The sequence below is a fragment of the Paralichthys olivaceus genome, chromosome 15, assembly GCF_024713975.1.
Source record: "Paralichthys olivaceus isolate ysfri-2021 chromosome 15, ASM2471397v2, whole genome shotgun sequence".
NCBI classification, from domain to species: domain Eukaryota; kingdom Metazoa; phylum Chordata; class Actinopteri; order Pleuronectiformes; family Paralichthyidae; genus Paralichthys; species Paralichthys olivaceus.
The window spans coordinates 6733191-6753445 of NC_091107.1; the positions used below are offsets into that span (position 1 = coordinate 6733191).

The 20255-nt window shown below is 42.4% G+C and overlaps 1 protein-coding gene across 4 annotated transcripts in view; it reads left to right on the forward strand.

Annotated features, from left to right (window-relative positions):
- The window catches only part of stard13a (StAR related lipid transfer domain containing 13a), a 46978-nt gene extending 30448 nt beyond the window's left edge, over positions 1-16530 (forward strand). For 3 of the 4 annotated variants that reach the window (XM_020097325.2, XM_020097329.2, XM_069510458.1), the window contains 13 exons: positions 5253-5324; positions 6336-6417; positions 7887-7950; positions 8712-10024; positions 10560-10730; positions 11161-11320; positions 11441-11639; positions 12045-12258; positions 12577-12691; positions 13269-13520; positions 13620-13837; positions 14244-14420; positions 14510-16530. In XM_020097325.2, the coding sequence (XP_019952884.2) occupies positions 5253-5324; positions 6336-6417; positions 7887-7950; positions 8712-10024; positions 10560-10730; positions 11161-11320; positions 11441-11639; positions 12045-12258; positions 12577-12691; positions 13269-13520; positions 13620-13837; positions 14244-14420; positions 14510-14627 (3155 nt within the window). In that variant the 3' untranslated portion in view covers positions 14628-16530. Of the gene's footprint in view, positions 1-3273; positions 3757-5252; positions 5325-6335; positions 6418-7886; positions 7951-8711; positions 10025-10559; positions 10731-11160; positions 11321-11440; positions 11640-12044; positions 12259-12576; positions 12692-13268; positions 13521-13619; positions 13838-14243; positions 14421-14509 lie in introns of those variants that run through there. The other variant, XM_069510459.1, reaches the window with a different exon arrangement.
- Positions 16531-20255: the final 3725 nt, after the last annotated feature.

Consider the following 20255-nt stretch of genomic DNA (forward strand, 5'->3'; position numbering starts at 1 on the left):
TATTGGCTGGAGGAAATGCACATATGATATAAATGTAATTAACAATTCCCCAGGATGCTGTGCCAGGGAGCAGACATGAGTAGTGTTAAGACCCTCGGACGTCCTCTCCTAAATTAGATGCAGTCATATATAATACTATAAGTGGTTATTTGCTGCTATGGCAAAAATGTACACAAAGTCAAAAATACCTATTATATCTGTGAAAAAAATACACTTCATTCAAACTGCATAGTTTGATTTGCATACATATGTATACAGCATTATATAATTTTCCTCAGGACACACTAATGTTTTCAGCTTTCACTTTCAGCGATGGAAGTAGTACTTTTACGTTTTTCTCCCTCTTCTTTCCTTCAATTTGTCACCTGTCTGTGTTTCTTTTAAAGGAAACTCTCATTGAATGTATCTGTCTATCACTCACCACCATACCCACAATTGCTACTGGCAAACCACAAGTACTCTACTGGCTGCTACTCCAAGCTGAGCACTTAACGTTTCAGCCAACTTACAATAAATGCTCAAATCACTAAAATTGAAAGACGCAGCACATGCAAAATAATCCCCTTCCACCTCTTCCTGTAACCACAGCCTGAAGCCATATAATAATTGGACTGTAATGCAAATGCATTGATGATATGTGTTACTTTTACACCCTCTGGTGGAGAAAACGGAATATCCCCAACTCACATTCAGTCTTGTCTCATACACTCTCATCATATCCCACTTTGTTATTGCACTGGGTTAAATCTCACCATAACCCCAGAGCTGTTAATAATTATGGTCAACTACCAACTCCCAGCGCTCCTGCCAGGACCTGTCATAGTATATTATAGGCTGCATATGAGCCAGAACTGATTTCATGCCAGTGGACTCTGTTTTAATGCACATTCCTCAGGGCAAGACATCACCACAGATGAACCATACGGGACAGGACATACATATTCCTCTTTAACCTCCTTCTCTCCCTCCCTCCCTCCCTCCCTCCCATCACTTCTCCTCCGACTTCTTCACTACTATCTTTTTTCTGTGTGACCTTTAAACATGAAGGACTAAGTGCTTTAGCTTATGTGGGAATATGGCTGCTTTCCAAACATCCTGTGTGTGTGTGTGTGTGTGTGTGTGTGTGTGTGTGTGTGTGTGAGTGTGTGTGTGTGTGTGTGTGTGTGTGTGGTGTAGGACTATTACTCACTTCATGCCTATTTAGTCAAACTTCAACTTATGTCTCTAGACTGTTTATCTATTATTTAACCAATTATGTCTGAATGGAACCATTGAAATAAACAGCATTTAAAATCAAACTTTGTAAAATGTAGTAAGCAAGTTTTCTCTTGTCCTACTCTCTGTACCGATCATCATACATCAGTGTGCATCGGTACAATTACCCCCTCCAAGTCCGACTGACATGTTCAGTCCAAGGACTTCCTGTTGCGGTTCTTAGCTCACATGCCACTCTGGACACATGGGAAATCCAGAACAGGAACTGATGTCATCCGAGGCACTTCAGGGTCCTTGAGACCCAGTAATAGTCAGACATAACACTGAGGAAAGGTTTTCTGGCTCTGGATGAAAGAACAGAGAAAGAAAATGAAAGTCAGAGGAAAGATAGGTGAAGTCATCGGTCCAGAGGTAAAAGGAAGGATGTTGGGCTGTTTGTGTTCTGTGTGTTATGTAACACCGTGAGCACCTGGTTATGTAAGGAGTTACCTCTCAGCCCCTTTGTCCCGTATATGGACGCTCACATTCTAACTGATACACATACCATCTGTCTGCCTTTCCTGCTGTTGTTCCAGTGGCTCGTCGTATATCCTACGCAGCAGGAATGCAGCGCCACGGAATAGACCGAAGGAAAAGCACAGTTTGCAGCGTGGATTAGCTCCGTCTGACTGTGCGTTGTGCGTTCTGTGGCCCTCTAACATATTTGTGTACTAATTAATCTCTTGATTAAATCCTGCACAGATGAATAACAGTGCTTTGTTACCAAGGTGACAGCAGCTTTAACACTCAGCTCAGGGCAACAAACACTAAGATGCATCGCACAAATGTATGCACAACACTGTAATGAAGTACACAACTTTGCTTTTGTAAAACGTTATCTGGGCACTGCAATGGCTTTATTAATACTGATCGCTTTTCAGTGAAACACCAGAGGAGATGGAGGGATTTGAGGATCTATAGAAAGTGTGCATTACACATGATATGTATTTATCAGGTACTGTAGGTTTAGCATTTCCACTGTCTGTGCAACAGCATGCAAACAGTGTGCAGTTACAGCTGAGTCAAAGGAAACAACCAGAGCTGAAATCTATATTATTCTAGATTATGTGTATGTGTTCATTTTGCCGCAGAAACTGTGGAGAATCAGGCAATGGTTCTGAAAATAATCTGACTGTGACTCTGTAATTTATGACCCTGTTTCTCCTTTGACTCCTGCTATAAGTCGGCAGTTTGAATCATCAACCTTGAATTAAATCACAACAAATTCTGGTTTGGTTTTGGTAGGTTTGACTTTTTGACCGACTTCCTTTTCCCATTCCGTTGTGTGTATGTGGCCATTTGGGTAAAGATTGTTAAAAAAAAGCTTTTATTCATTTAATAAAATTGATTTGCTTTACGAGGGATTATTCATGGCCACACAACATTTTGACTTGATTGACTCACAGTAAACCACAGTTCCTGTGTTCACTGTAGTGAAGGACCAACCTGTGCGTGTGTCTCACTATTTGTAATTGAGGTCAAAAACTGAGGTCTGTGGCATAATGTAAACAACTCAAGATTATCAGCTCTTTACTGTAAAGACATAACGTGGTGTGATGTGGTGTGATGTGATGTGGTGTGTCCTCCCTGCGATTTTGTCTCTGGGGTTTGTCCATCTCCGCCCTCCGCTCTGCCTGTCTCATCCTTTTTACATTCTCTGACTCACTGGGGGCAACATCTGGACTCTGTGCAGTTTGTGTGTATGTGTGTGCTCTCCCACACGTTGATCAGGTCGTACAGTAAATGTAAAGGAAGATGATGAGGTCTGAGCGTCCTTGCTATAGCCCGCTTGCCTGCAGGTTCAGCTGACACGTGAAGTTAACATCCACCAGTCGTCAGTCTGTTACCTCGGGGGGGGGGGGGGGACTCAAAGCAAACGGAAGCTGAAGCGAGTAATTTCCTCCATGGATGAGATTTGGACAACAGCAGCTCTGCTCATGACAAAGAAGATGCGGAGTTGTGTTGCATCACTGTGGAAGAGAGGGTGAGGCTGAACGAAGGAGGCAGGTGAGGATATTATTCTTTAAGGGTAGAAAAAGGCAGGTGAAAGAGGACAAAAATGCAAAACTATTTATTTAAGCACAAAGAGAAGGGAAAAGAAATGTCAAGACTGTGATAAGAAGGGTGGAGACCGTCATGAACACAAGAATGAGCAAAAGAGGAGAAGAAAGAGCAGAATAGAAGAGAGAGAGAGAGAGACCTGTAGAAATAAAGAGATCTTGTACGTGGATCCCAACAAAGCAGAGAGTGCGAGACAGAAGAGGCTGAGGAGAAAATTAGAGGGAAGAGAAAACGTGCATGGGGCAGGCTGGTGGAGGGAGTCCGAGTTGTAAACACAAGGGTTGGAGAGGCAGCGAGGAGGAAAAAGCTCAGAGAGCTGCCACTTGATGGAGAGCTGGGTAGTAGAGAGTGGACGAGTGATTGGGATGGAGAGGAAACGTCAGTCTGAGTGCCGGAGAGGAAAATAGCAGCATGTCATCACTGGCACCATGAGGGCTTCAAGTAAGTTTTCAGCTCTCTGCCTCTTTCTCTCTCAAGTTTTTCTCTCTTGGAATTTCTTTGTCTATTTTCAGCATCTCAAAATATTTTTCATGATCCAACCTCGCATGTGATTTAGAATGAGCAGCTATGCCGAGAATGCCGGGAGAGGGATGTAATTGCTGGATTGCGGCGACGGGATCGTTTCCTGTTACCGTTCTCATCTCATCTGATGGTGAAAACAGAGGCTTTTTATTGCCCCTGTGAACTTTGTCCACTGCGTCTCTGCGGTGCCTCTTCCAGCCACTGCCAGCGCCTTTAAAGCCATGAATGAGACGAGTGAGAGTGAATGAGTGGTGTTGTGAAGGAGCCGTGAAAAAAGAGCGGTGACTGTAGAATGATGCAGATGCAGAGGCTCGGCTATTCGTGCTGTATCGTGTTGTATTTGTGTGCAAGTTCATATTATTTTTAACTTCAAAACTGGTCATATCAATTTATTTTCTTCTTACATAATATATAATAAATGTAATTTTATACCAACATTTTTAAAACTCATCATTTATGGTTTGTCTGTTAGTTAGAAACCTTGTCAGAATGGGTCATTACAGAGAGATATAGGAACTTTTCTTTAACTTGCGACTTTTTGACATTTTCACAGATTTCTCAGGGAATAAATTATGGATCCACATGAAAAAAAAATCTATGAGTTTGTGCAAGTTGGTGCAGCTTAATTTACTTTAAGGGGACTGTTGGGCCTTGCTGGATATGTGCTCTTCTCTGAGTGCTATATTAGTTATTGTATTTTTTTATATAGCCCCTAATGCATTGAAGGGTGTGCAGAAAAGTGTCATGAAGTAAAATGTATTATTATTATTATTAAGATCATTCCATTATCTTTGCCAGCAAAAAGCTTTGCAGAACGATTGTCCAGAACAAAAGATATATACACTTGTAGAAGTAGTGAATACAAACTCCTCTAAAACATGTATTGATGTTGGCGGCAGCACCTAATGGGGTGTGGTGCCATGTGAATACGTTGTTAAAAATTTTTGCATTAACAGCTGAAACCTGACTGTTCATCTGAGTGTATATTGTTTGGAAGTATATACAGGATATTTAATGTTGAGCTGTGTAAACTGTGCAGCCTTTTCTGGCTCACTGAATTCCCACAGGAAAATTAAGATGTTCCTCCCCCATATGGGAAAGAAAATGTTGGAACACACGTATACAGTCTTAAGTTCTGTGTTTCCCTCCTTGACTCTTAATTCATCTGTGTTTTATGCTCATAATAGAAAGTTAATAATTCACTCAGCTGATGATTGGGCTGGAAGACATCAGTCCATTGAGATTCCAAGAGGAACATTCAGTATAGTAAGAATTTCCTCCTCTAAAACCATGTGTTGATATCAGGTTACTTACTATTAACTTCATTTTTTCTGTTTTACAGATTTGAACCAAAATCTGCATCTAATCTATGAGTGTAATCAAAATGCCTCAACTGCTTTATTTTCCCTTTACAGAGATTGAGGCTAAGGAGGCTTGCGATTGGCTTAGAGCAGCAGGATTTCCACAGTACGCCCAGCTTTATGAAGGTAACACACACACACACACACACACACACACACACACACACACACACACACACACACAGAAGGAGCCAAAGTCCAGAATTTACCCAGCTGCCTTGCTAAAACACAAGACTTGTCTCTTTCACATCTCTCCTTGTGTTACCTCCTGCTTCTATTTCTCTCTCTCTCTCTAGTTTTTTTCTTGCTGCTCCTCCTGCTGCTCCTCTTTTCTCTTTCTGCCATCCCTTCATCTTCGTATCTCCCAGTCTTCTGGGCCGCTGTGTTCTATTTCCAGGCCTCAGTTCCTGTCCAGAGGGAGGGGTCATGGGAAAGGCCTTGTTATCACTGCTGGGACTCTCACAGCTTCTCTCTCTCTCTCTCTCTCTCTCTCTCTCTCTCTCTTGTTCTCTCTCTCTCTCTCTCTCTCACTTCTTTCCTCCACCTTTCTCCTTTCTGCCCTCAACTCGCTCCCCACTTCTCTCTCAGTCATCTCTCAGTCAACGCCTGTATTTTCACAGCTTTTCTTTCTTCCTGCCTTTCTCTCTTTTCACTTCACGCCTTCTGTCCTCCTTCCCTTCTTCCATCTCACCATACTTCCACCTATCTGTAAAAACTACAGGCGTTCATTCATGTGATGACCATCGGGCACAAACAGGAAGTGGCCCCAGTAATCTCAGAAGCAGCTCTTAAAATCCAGCAGTCCCTCTTTAACAGCACACACACACGAACACACACACACACACACACACACTGCGTATGCTGTGAGCAGCAGTAATGGCCGGCCTCTGCGCCTCTGCGGCGGCTTCCGGGTGCACATGATGCAGAGAATCACCAAAATGAAAGGCTTGAGTCACTTTGGCATTGTGCCCAAGTTTGAGGGTTTGAAAATGTGTGTAAACTTCACATGCCGATGACAGGTGTTAAGTGTAGCGGCAGCAGTTGTGCACCATACTTCACAGACCAACTGCTGATCTCCTGTCTCCCGTCGGTCATTAATCACCACAACTCTCATTGTCTCGTTTCTCTCTTGTGTAGATTCACAGGTTCCAGTTGACATTTCCTCAGTGAAAAGGGACCATGACTTCTTGGACGGGGATCTGGTGGAGCCGTTATGTCGGTGAGGTCACTAATGCACAAACACACATCTTCATACAGTTCATTCATACTCAGCAGTCGCACATGAGGAGCTCATTCTCATCCACTACGCATTCCACTCATCATTTAACACCATTAAAATCTCAAAACCCTTTTCTGGTCCCGCTGGTTCTGTTACTCCAACTTGTCCCCGCGGCCTGGTGCTAACCACTAATCATGAGTTGTCTGACCCTGACCCTTAATGAACTCCCCATCCCTGTCTCCCGCTCAGACACCCAACCTTTGATCCCGTCGCCTCCCCTCCCCTCCATCACGCTCTGATCTCCCATTCAAAGAGCAGAAACCCTCAGGGGGCAAAACGAACAGGGGCTGAGGGTAACAAGGACGGAGCGAGGGGGAAGCTGATGTGCTCTACCAGATGGGGCTTTGAGAGTGTGTTTTAAGTACGTCTGCACACCTCGGCGATGTTTCAAATCATTGAAGTTTTCCCCACACACCCCTCCCTTCCCATATCTTTCTTTCTCCTCGCCCCTGTGTGCCCAGTGTGTATGGTAGAGGAGGGTGTGGTAATTATAGCCTTAGTGATTCCTGACAGATATATTGCGAGTGAATACAGTCAGGTCTCCTGTCTCAGGAGCTGTAAAACACAGCTAATGAGGTCTCTCTTGTTCATGCATTGGTCTTTAAAAAAAAGACCAACCTTCGTTTTTTTAAAGAACCGTTTAGATTTAAGATTATAGACTCATGTAGCGTACAGAGCTACAGTCTAAATCTGTAATGTGGCTACGCTGCAGGAGAAATATAGGGTTTGGAGATGACAGTGGCTCCCTCTGTATTTTCCAGCTCGTGTGTTTACTCTCAGCAGTTGATATGACAGCTTTCGGCTTTCTATTCTTCAGGTTTATGTAGCAACAAGCGAGCCCTTGTCTGCCCGGACAGAGAAACATTGTACAAATCAATGTGCTATTAGAGGCTGAAATCTTTCAAATGACAAAGGTCTCAAAAAACATGTTTTTAATGTCCCCTGTCTTGAAAAGACACACAGACACAACCCTTCTACCCAGCTGCTGTTCATGTCCCTGGAGTTGTAGGAAGGAGGGAGGATGTCGGTGGGAAAGGTGGGGGCAGGCTGCAGAGTAAGGTTTGGTAAGGATTCTAGCCCCCCCCCCAGCAATCCAGAGGATGGACGTGAAAAAAAAGGGGATTGGAATGGGTGACATGATGAAGGGAGGAGAGAGGCAAGTGGGGGAGGAGCTGTCTGTGTTTTGGGGTAGGATTTGCCCCTGGAGGGTGAGGATGCCAGAGGAGGAGAGGGTGGGAGGAGGAAGGGATAGTCCGAGAAGAAGATGAAAGAGGGGGATGAAGAGGCTTGAAGGAAAGGGGGAAGGTGGGAGTGAAAAGAAAGATAAGACAATGAATGTGAGCAGAGTGAAGCCAGAGACAGAACACATCCAAGCTACCAGCTCTAACATGTGTGACTGTGTGTTGCAGACGACTAAATACTCTGAACAAGTGTGCCTCCATGAAACTGGATGTCAGTCACCCCAAGAAGAAAGTAAGCCAATTTATTATTATCTATATTATTAGCTGTAGTAGTAGAATTGGTGTTATTATATTATCATTATTATTATTATTGTTATTATTGTACCACACATTTTTCTGTAATATCCTTGTTTCATTAGTTTCGATAACAGTATACAGTATATTATATTTGTCGTAGCTATGTGACACACCATTTGATTCCATTTATTGTTCTTACCTGTAAACCTGGTGCATTTACATTGGTCACAGATAAAGTTCTGTTCATCAAACTGGATCAATGAAGAGTAACGGCTGCTCATTGACGTACCAAACCACACATCTTAGCGAAACACTTCAGTCTCAGTCTGAACTTTGTCAGGTCAAAATGTTATAGCGCGCAGACGCAGGGCGGAGCAGCAATCATTCCAGTCATTCCATGTGACATTGTGTTAAGATTTGATTTATTTATTGTTAAACAAGAATGGCCATCAGTAGAGCACATGCCTCTGCCGAGGCTCAAAAGACCAGTTTCCTAAATTTGCCTGATTTTCCTAAATTGGGATCAATTAATTATTTTAATCTCACACTGTTAAAGAAGGAGACGGAATTCGTGGATCTGCTCCCGACCTGCACCAAACTTTAAGGGGTTCTTTCCTGACCCATACTGCATTATCTTACATGTGTGAAAACAAGATGTAATTATTAATCATAATTTTTGTTCACTTAAATGTAAAATTATATGTGTGAACACAATTATTTCTGTTGTCATTCATCACTTCCTTTATCCCTCCACAGGGTTATGACTCTGATGAAGATGACCCGTTGGCGATCAGTAAACGGTGGACGTTTGAGTGGAGCAGCCGGCGCTGGTCTCGTCTACAAGACTTCCTGTTGGACAGCACCACTGACAGCAGCCCGACAGGTCAGGGGGAGGGTCTGCGCAGCACAGTGAGCAGCGAGAGCGTCCTGACAGACCTAAGCGAGCAGGAGATCACGGAGATCTCCTCGCTGCACAGTGAGGACTCGACCTCCGCCATGCCCGACTCCATATCCATGGCTTCCCTCTCCGCTTCCTACCAACCACCCAGTGAGCTTTCACACTACAACTCCCTGCCAATCAAAAGCAGCCGCCATGGGCAAGGAGGGCGGAGCAAAGCCAAAGATTTTTTGCGTCGAATGGAAGTAATGCGCACCTGGGGGCCGTCAACGAGGCGGAAAAGCTCAAACCGACGCGCCGCCCTCGTCATCAGTGGGCCGGTGTTACAGGGGGAGGAGCCTCAGGCACTGCAGGTGCTCCAGTGTACTCCCATCAACCAATTAGAACCCAGTCCTACACTTATGCACCAAACTGATGGCGACACTTCTGCTGACACACTCAGCATTGATTTTAAAGACCAATCCATGGTGAGAGTGAGCGCCAGCAGTGAGGCAGTGACGGCCAATGTGAAGGAGCCGAGGAGCATGAAACCACGCACAGCCAGCAAGAGAAGCAGCATGTATCTGGAGGACATGGAGCTGCGTTCTCAGGGTAAGAGAACTGATGGACAAAGTCAGTTTGGCAAAAACCAATTTCATTCGTATGAAAACCTCCTCATTCATATCCCCAAAGACCATAAACCAGGCACCTTCCCCAAAGCTCTGTCCATCGAGAGCCTGGCGCCTTCCCCAGGTGACAGGACCAATGGCCCTCAGACACAGACCCAACCTTCTACACCCTGCAACGGCCTGGGTGAGCCCTGGTCCAACAAACCTCTCTCCAAGCCCCCCTGTCCCGGAGCTCCGCGGGGCAGTAGGGTGAGCGTGTACGACAATGTGCCGGGCTCGCACCTGTACGCCAGCACGGGAGACCTGCTGGATTTGGAGAAAGAGGACAACCTGTTCCCTCACCTGGATGACATCATCCAGCATGTCAGCGGTTTGCAACAAATCGTGGACCACTGGAGCCGCAGCGTGCTGCCCGAGGGTGACACGGGGGAGGAGGAGGGGGAGGGCCGGACCACCCCCAGCGAAGGTGAGAGAGACGGCATCTCCCTGAATGATACAGATTCGACAGGGACCAGTCGGGAGAGGCGGGACTCTGGAGTTGGGGCCTCACTCACGAGACCACGGTGGGTTTGAGGGTTTTAAAGATTATTTGGTTTTATTACAACTTTTAAATTTTGTTTTATAAAAAGTTTTAGGTTATCAGATAATTAGAACTTGCAAACACCACTGCAGAAAAGCCTAACAGCGCTACGAAAAATCTGCCAGACCAACTATAGACAAGCAAAGACTTTATTTGGTGGAAAGACAGAGTGAAAGAGAGAGGGCAACCGAAAAGTCAGTAATAATCAAATCAGGCAGATAGGTTATGAAAGTGAGGGATGTTAACAATGAAGACTTAATGAGTCATAATTCAATTTTTTTCTTTTTGCTGGAGTTTGATAAACCTTCATATTTGGAGCCAGTGTGAGGACAGTGTGATGGTTGTACTTCCTTTGTCCAGTTATTGTGTTTGACTACAAGGATTTTATTGCAGATAGGAAAAACATCCAAAACAATGATAATAGGACCTCATTTGTGTGAAGGAAGAATTATGCTTCAAATGGATCCATTAAGTCATTCTGTAACGTTCTTTATTCATGTATTCTCTTCTCATCCCAGTCTGCGATGGCCCAGTTTCAGAACCTCTGATCATCTCAACCAGCCGGCATCCTCGCTGCAGATCAGCAGCCAGTCAGCAGGCCAGCTCAGCCTGCTGCAGAAGTTCTCTTTGCTCCGCCTCACTGCCATCATGGAGAAATACTCCATGTCTAATAAACACGGCTGGACATGGTGGGTCCACATTCTTCAAAACATCTTGTAGATTGTTTCGTGTCTTTTTCCATTTTTTACTCCTCTCTACAAACTGCTGAGAACTTAAACTGTCATTCATACACTGATTTGTAATGCAGGGAATTTACTAAATGTGATGTCAGACAGGGAAATTGTCTGAAAGTTTAATAAACTTACAATTAATAATTAAATAATCAATGTATTTTTATATAAACAATAAGAGCAAATGTATTTATTCTTATTACCTTATTTCCAATTCTCTATTTGAACTAAGGCAAGCACAGGCTCATCAGTGTGTTTTTAATGACCCGTCCTGTTTATTTTTATTATCCCCAAGAGGGAAATCCTGCTCAACATGAAGAGTTAGTTAATGAAAGCACAGACATTTCTTTCTCTCACTCACTTCCCTCATTTTATCTGTTGCTCCCAGGTCTGTGCCCAAGTTTATGAAGCGCATCAAGGTGCCTGACTACAAAGAGAAGAGTGTGTTTGGTGTTCCCCTCATCGTGCATGTCCAGCGCTGTGGTTTTCCGCTCCCTCTGTGTTTACAGCAGGCGCTCAGCCACCTCAGAACACACTGTCTGGACCAGGTTAGTCTGGACTTTTTTCCTCATTGTGCTTATATTGGTTGTTTATGTTTTAAAAATGAGGTAGCTTAATTAAAACCTTTAAAAAAAAATCCCTCTCTGCTTTCTTCGTCTTGCCCTCAGGTGGGATTGTTCCGCAAATCGGGCGTGAAGTCTCGTATTCAGGCTTTGAGGCAGCAGTGCGAGTTGTCCCCTGACTCCGTGAACTACGAGGACCAGTCAGCTTACGACGTGGCCGACATGGTCAAGCAGTTCTTCAGAGACTTGCCTGAGCCTCTGCTGACAAGCAAGCTGGGGGAAACCTTCCTGCACATTTACCAATGTAAGTCGCCTCAGAGCAATGATTCCTGTCTGTGAAATACTGCATCTGCCTCAACTTTCAGACCAGTGAATCAAAGTCACAAGTTGAATTATAAAGTAGTTTTCATTGCAGGTAACGAAAGGACACCACAGTCAAATCAGTACTTTGATTTTCTTTTGTTATTTTATTTTTGATCATACCCAAATTACGGCAAGTTCTGGACAACATTAGCTAAGTTTTACCAAAAAATAATGATCAAGATTTTATGTTTGAAATGTTTACATGTCCACTCGGAGACTAGATCAAATTTTGGGTGTTGGTGGCTGATTGGTCAATTGTCCACTGTTTGATTCCCAGCAAGGGAACTTATGTCAATGTTGGGAAATGTGACTCCTTCTTTTCCTCCTCATGTCCTCTTTCCTCTAGATGTCCCGAAGGAGCAGAGGTTGCAGGCCATCAGAGCGGCCATCTTGTTGATGCCGGATGAGAACAGGGAAGTTCTGCAGACATTGCTCTTCTTCCTGCGCGACGTCACTTCCCTGGTGGAGGAGAACCAGATGACGCCGATGAACCTGGCCGTTTGTCTGGGGCCTTCGCTCTTTCACCTCAGCATCCTGAAGAACGAGACGCTGTCGCCAAGGTGCACATTTGAGCTCAGAGAAAAACTCAGTGGTTTAAGTCTGTTGTTATTAACAATGAAGATTTGTTGATGATATTTGGTAAAAATGTGTTGTTTGTCATTTGAAGTGAATTACAAGTTATAATGTTCTTCCGTTTTTTTGCTACTTTTATCTTGTTTTATTGTCTCATATCTGTTTTAATTGTGGCTATTGTTGCATTTTAACTTGAAATAGCAGATGTATAATACTAATAACAGTTACGGTCATTGTTATTTCGCTCACCTATTTTCCTCTGTAGCCACCGGGACAATATCAATGTCTGTATTATTTCTCTCAAGGTCGATCCAGAGGAAGTACACCACTGGCCGTCCTGATCAGAAAGACCTTAGTGAGAACCTGGCCGCCACTCAGGGCCTGGCACACATGATCACCGAGAGCCAGCGTCTGTTTCAGGTCAGGATTTACTTCTTTATTTGTTTGATAGTTGTTTGTTTCCTTCATAGTTAAATATGACAGAAATTATACCATTCATTGTGCTGACTAAGAAATAATACATGTTCACCTCGTTATGTGTGAAAATAACAAACAACACAAAAGCCGAGAGAAGTTAACGCTGTATAACTGTTTAATGAGCTCAGTTCTAAAGCTGTACATCATCATTACCTTGAGACTGTCAGTGTGCACAGTATAAACTGCTGCTGTCAGTGGAGACCTCTTCAGGGACAAAGACAAACACACTTCATTACCATGTGTTACTGAGTTTAATGTAGTTCAAGGAGTTTTTATGTTAGGAGTCAACAGCTGTGAATACTGCACTCTACCAAGAATACTTGAGAATACATGAAAGTGACCCGTGTTAGATTTTAAAGGCCTCTGCAGATAATATTTGAAAGAAGAGAGGACCCTGGATATTAGAATAAAAAACTACATATAAAATAATATAAAACTAGTACAGTTGTTTTTTAAATATGCATATCAAAGTGGTAATTAGGCCTGAGCAGATGTGACACATTCTCCGGCTGTTCCCCAGATCCCAGAGGAGATGGTGACCCAGTCTCGTAACTCCTACATGGAGGCTGAGCTGATGGTGCAGCCGCTGGACGAGCTGTGCAAGGCTAATGAGGAGGACGTGGATGAGGAGGAAGAGGAGGAGGATGAGGAAGGATCTTATCATGCACACATAGAAGGCCTGGTCCAGAACCTGCTGAAAGATGCCAAGGACAAGAGCAAAGTCTGGGTGTCACGCCCAACTGCTGACCATTCAGAGCTGGCTTTTAAAAAGGTACATCATCAGCTTCTGGAAGTGTGGAAAGAGTAACCAGGGAATATCAGCATCTCTATGAGATTTTATGAATCTAACAGGCATGTGTTTGTGCATCAGGTGGGAGATGGTAACCCTCTGCGGCAGTGGCGTGTGGGCGTGGAGGTGCCTGCAACTCCCAATGAGGTGCTGCAACGGCTTCTTAGAGAGCGCCCCCTGTGGCAGACTGAGCTATGGCAGGAGAAGGTTCTGGAGACGCTGGACAGACAGACCGATGTGTACCAGTACGCCTGCTGCAACATGGCACCTCATCCCAGCTGTGACTTTGTGGTACTAAGGTCAGGACTGATGTATTTCTTTGGCATGTTTTGTGTGTTCAAGTTGTTGATTAGGACATTTGAGCAGCATTATTTTTAAGTTAGTATTAGAATAAGAATATTCAATAAATTCTGCCTTAATTCCCCCTGAAATTCAGTAACATTCCTAAAATAACATGAGAATTCGCTGCTCATGTGGTTTTACAGAAATAAACTAGTAAGTTTAATTGTAATTTGAATTTTTGGGTTGTTTTTCAGACATGAAATGGACATTTTTCATTGATGAGTGTATCTACCCACACATAATTTGATTCAGTAGGTTTATGTGGAAGTTAGCTATGTGAATAAATATTCACATTCACATGTCTGCATTAAATGTCTCATAAAACCCACATCTTTTCTCTTTTTTGGCTCTCCGCCTGCTCAGATCGTGGCGCACAGATCTGTGCAAAGGTTCCTGTGCGCTGGTGTGTGTGTCCGTGGAACACGAGGACAGCCCACGCATGGGAGCGGTGAGGGGGGTTGTGCTGGAGTCGCAGTACCTTCTGGAGCCCTTTGGGATGGAGAGGACCAGGCTCACACACATCTCCAGAGTGGACCTCAGGTGTGGACGGACTTCAAGTGTCCTCACAGTTAAGGTTTCAATCAGCAATGCAATTATTGATGTGCTTTAACTGCTGTTTCTTGTTACAGGGGAAGATCTCCAGAATGGTACAACAAGGCCTTCGGTCACTTGTGTGTTAATGAAGTCCAGAGGGTCTGCTCCTCTTTTCTCCCTCCGGATCAGACGAGCACTGAGGCCAAGATCTGAACCCCAGGAATCAAGCTTTGTCTTGGGTCACGCTGCCGAAGCAGCTGATCCAGGAGGGGAATCAACCAGGAAATCGACTTTGGTGTCTTTTCATGCTGCTGAGCCACACTGAGCCTGCCTGTACCATAGTGTACTGAGTCACAGTCATTCACACACACGAGAGTATTTGTTTTATCATGTTATCATGCACAGGCATCTTTAAACATCAAGTCACTAATTTATTTTCCAGTGTACCTTAGAACAAACATTTTAGTTTGTTCTTATACATAATCAGCTCTTAACCATGTGCAGTTATTGGAAGTTATTGTCCAGTTTCTTGATCAAATGAAACAGCCTGCGTCGGCAGGTTTGATCATGAGATGTTTGCCATAGTGTTTGGTTTAATCTGCAACACCTTAATTCAGTCCTTTGGTAATTGTAATAGATTACTTAACTGAAGCTTACACACAAACTTATTTTGTAGTTGTGTATTGTCAAAGTTGGCATGAAATGTTACTCAAATTGTACGCAATCAATACCAGTCCACTAAATATGCCTGATATTTTTTAAATCAAGATCCATGGCTAATTCTCTTGAACATTTTGGAAAATGATCTGTCAAAGAAAGTGAAATAAATACCTTATCAACTCTGGTAGAAATTTAGTTATGTATATTTTATGTAACCTGCTAAAAAACAAACAAGTACACAAACCAAAAGTTCACGAATGAAAACATAACGTCTTCCGCAGACGCAGCAATTTCTCTATTTTCATAGAATAGACCTGAAAAACAGGAGATATTCTCTCCAGTCTGTTTTTGTCATTTTAGACATTGTCAATTTCAAAAAGCCACATTGACAAACATCTGATGATGACATCTTATCTACAATTATTATTTGATTAATCTTTTAAAAAACTAGTGGAATCTGGATTTTCTTATACCTACATTTATAGCATGCACTTAATTATTCTTTATTATTCTAGAGCCTTCTACAGATACTGTAAAGATCCATAGGAATGACTAAGACCAGTACAATATGGATACATGACAGCACTACATTGTGAAAAGTGCGATAGTTTCAGGAAAATAGAGGACACAAGGGATCTGGATCACAGAAAATGGGAAACACTCATCGGGTCCATAAATGTGCTTTAACCGTGTTATGGAAACATTGAGTTGGATATCACTGTTGATTTAGTTCTCTGTAATTATTTTCAGTGTTAATCTTATATAAATTAAATGTTATTTTAAAGTTATTACTGTCATTATCTCTCCGTTCATGGTATCATTGTGTTTTTATTGTCATTTATACAATGTCTAAGACATGAGACCATTTCACTGCTTCTGGGAAGCTTGTTTGAATATTTGCGTGTGTGCATGGATGTACCTGTGTATCTGCATTTTATATATACACCCACGAGTCTGTGTTACAGCGGGGTCCAGAGGTTTGGACCCTGCTGTAACTAATAATATCTGACGCTTTCTGTGCTGTGGCAGCAGATCAACCTTCATTGCTTACCTACCTATCATATTGATATGCTGAAATGTGAACTTCCCACACAGCATCCTACTAAAGCAATAGCAGATTAGAGCTTGCTCCGCCATCGGCACTGCCTTGGCTTTTTTGTGTTTCCGCTGTGAGCAGTGTTGCTATGGTGTTGCTATGATATAGTATCTCTACAGTGCCACCAAAGTCCCATGTGGATGCTGCTTGCTGGAGAACCATGTGTGTATGTGTGTGTAAATATGTGTGTATGAGACCGACAAAAGAGCGAGTGAGTGACTTTGACTTGAGCCCTCGGCTGAGTGCGGAGAGGTCCAGAATGGAGTAGCTGATGGGTGCTCGGTTATTTCTGACAAAGTGACGGAAAATAGAACCGTTGTTTCTAAACAAGAGAATAAAAAAATGTATGAATTCAACAAATATGTTCTCCAGTGTCTCTTTTATTCAACTACTCTAAAGTTACAGGGCACAGTGTGAAGACGAGACCTCCGCCAAGGCCCAACAGTCGCCTTGTAAATCCACATTTACATTAGATTTTGGATGTTTGGATCAACACCAAACTGCAAACTCTCAAATCAAGAGAAATTTTGCTAAATGCTCCATCTCACAATGTAACAGGGAAAACAAAATCCTGGATCCGCCCCTGATCTGGATACACACCAAAATCTAAGGTCATGCCCAACCCCTGTACAAAGGTGAATGTAAATCGTAAATAGTTTTTGTGTAATCCTTTATGAATATCAAACAGATAAAACATGACGTCCTTGGCAGAAGAACGATTCATAGTAAACACTGAGAAACACAGATAACATTTTCCTTTGTCCTGTGCTCCTTTGTCCATTGAGTGGTGCTGTTGCCCTGCTGGAGTCTGAAGGTCATGAATGAGAAAAAGTATGCCATGGAAAATATTTTTAGATAAGTGAGTGAATGAAAAGTCTGTGTGTGTGTGTGTGTGTGTGTGTGTGTGTGTGTGTGTGTGTGTGTGTGGGGGGGGGGGGGGGGGGTTCTTCTCTGAGGACCATTTAACTGTCTGTGTCCTCTCAGTGGATGAATGAGCATGAATCTAAACCAGCACAGCTCAGATCAATACTCAATCACATTTACCTACTTAGCTGTGTTAGAGGGGGGGGGCTCCCACAGAGGACAATGAAGGTGTTGGAATACAGACGCTGCTGAATGTAGCCAGTGTTGTGTGTTGCTTCTGTAACAACACGGAACTGAGTGAAACATCGCTGTAACTTCTACCTCGTTTAACATGTCAGTGGTTTTATGGTCCACTGGTGCACTCTGGGCCCCTGAACGTCAATGGTCCTCTGCTCTGTGGGACTACTTTAACTCCACCGCTCCATGGGCTCGGGCTAACGAGGAACACCATGCTGCAAATTGCACCATCGTGGGGGGAAAAAGAGGAATAATGATGAAGTGAATCAAGCATTGATTTAAACCCCAACTCCATCCACTTCAGTGCAGAGAGCTTGAGTGAGTTTTTCTTGGGGCCACAGACTCAGATAAAATGTAGAGGACCATTCAAGATTCACTTTATTGTCATTCAGAGCAAGACACGCTGAACACAGTGGAACAAAATGAATATGAAAATGTATACTGACAAATGTAATGTGGAATGCTGTGGGTTTCCCAAGTACATATCTGAAGTTAAAAAGATTATTTGTATATGTCGTGTAAACAGACAGAAAATGCACATGTTGAATAAATGAATAAATATGTTACTGACAGACACATTAGGGTATTACAAGCAAGTGAATGAATTTACACATAGTGAGTGAAAAGATAAATAAGATGTAAAAAGATGAGAAATATTGCAGATATTGCATGAAAGTGCAGCTACTAGTAAATACAGTGCTCTTATTTCCTGTTAATTCTAACTTTAGGGGGCAATCTCGTGCTGCGGTTTGGAACTACAGTACCCACAATTCAATTGGTGACTGATGGATGTAACCAGGAAGTAGTTAACTGAGGGCAAACAACTTATATCTTTTTAAAACCGATGATTGTTTATATTTTGGTCAAAGCTCGCACCATTAAAAATGTGACGAATTACTCATTAGTAGGTAATCTATTAGTTGTAATAATGTGTGTGCAGACAAGTGTCAGCAGAGAAGTGTGATACTGAAGAAAACTTTAAAACGCGACAAATCCCAGGCAAGTTCTGGAGTCAACACGAGCGTCCGTTCTTACAATGAGGATTTATGACTGTGTATTCGCTGTGGACATCAGAGACTCTATCAGAGAGGACACAGTGGGTAAGTGTAAGAAACACTGAATCTAAGCATGTGTGTATTTTGTAGTTATGTTCAGATTTGACTGAATTGTGATGAAGAAACAAATACGTTTTGACTTTTGTAGGATACTTCCATTATCTCCTCTGCTTTTTTGTTTTAGGACTTCACATCAGAAACCACTCAGTTTAACATGTCGGGTATATTAGGACGAGTTAAATACATTTCTATATTTTCATTGCATATATTTAATTTTCATGCATGTACATGTTTCTGTTAAAAAACTAAATTAGTTCAAAAGTTTTCTGTTAAGAGTGTAGTTATATAGAAAAAAAAAGTAATCAAATATTAAATATTTAGGTCACTCAAAAGCACCAAAAGTAGGCTAAATGTAATCATAGCTTAAATATACTCTTAATTAATGATTTTAATAGGCTATTTAAATGTGTAAGTGTCTTTACTTTATTTAAACACATATTCTTTTAGAAAATAAAGCGTGAGTACATTTTAAAGGCTGAATGATCAAATTGTTGATGAAATCACTTTTATCTTTAGAAACTAGTCAGTTCTGTCTTGCTTTCCTTGGATTGCAAATGAAAAAGATTGTAGGAGCTCGGCTCATCTCAACACAGCCTCACTTATTCAACTGCCAAATGAACAGCTCAGAAATCCCTCTCCTGTCATTAAAGAGACCAGCATCATTCACACCATGTGAAGAGCTCAGTGGAGGTTTGCTCTGATGCACTTTCAATGTTGGTGTTATGAAAACTGAACGGAGAGAGAGGGAAAGACGGGGGAAAGAAAATCTGCTCTGAGTCTGGCTAATCCGGCGTCTTCTTTGAGACAACCACGATAAGGTCATAGATGAATAAATTATCCTTTGGATGAATTATTGATGAGGCTATGTTGGCAGTTGTGTGTACATTGTACTTGAGTGTGTGGTAACCATTGGCATGATGATTTTACCAACACTGTGCACACCGAGCCTTGTAGCCTCTGAAGAAAGGATAAAATAAATGAATTCAATTGAGTAGATTTGTCCTTGATCACACTGCAGGGCTAAAAGGTTGAGCATGACCATGATAAAAAATCAACAATACAAGTATTAACTTGTGAATACCAAGATTGCTCAAAGATTAAAGTGTTTTCTATTTCACCCATTTTACCAGTTTAATCCCATTAACAAGGCCAAAGACCTGCAGATATTATTCAGTAGTTTTTGTTTGGAGTTGTTGACAGAGTTTGTATAGAGGAAACGTTAAGGCTGAGTAAATTCACTGATTTTGAACCTGAGCATTAATGATTTATATCAGTGAACTTTTTTTTTGATTTATTGCAAAGGAACATCAATATAACTGATGTATTTTTACCAGCTCCAAGATATGTTTTCACCCCAGTCTGTTTGTTTTTCCGTTGGTTTGTTTGTTTTGTTTGAAGGATGCATTATGGGTCAGGGAAGTACTCGTTAAATTTTGGTGCAGATCCAGGATTTTTGTTTTTCACTTTCTGTAACATTGTGAGAGATGGAGAATTTTTAAAAACATTTTCACCTTTTCCCAGGAAATTATTCATGGATCTTGATGGGAAAAAAAAATCAGACAGACTGATATTAATGAGTGTGTGAAATGTGGTGCAGTTTGATTGAATTTAAGGGGACTGTTGGGCCTTGGCAGAGGTAGGCGCTCTACGGAGTGCCGTTCTAGTTTTATATGTAATTTCTGGCTAACATCTTTGTTTGGATGGATTTAAAAACTAGAATGGCACTCAGTGGAGCTCATACCGCCACCAATACCTAACGGTCCCCTTAAATGCAATCAAGCTTCACCAGCCACACTCATTGATATCAGTTTCCTGAATATACCACAAAGATCCCAGTTTTATTCCCTGGGAAATTGGTGAAAATGTCAA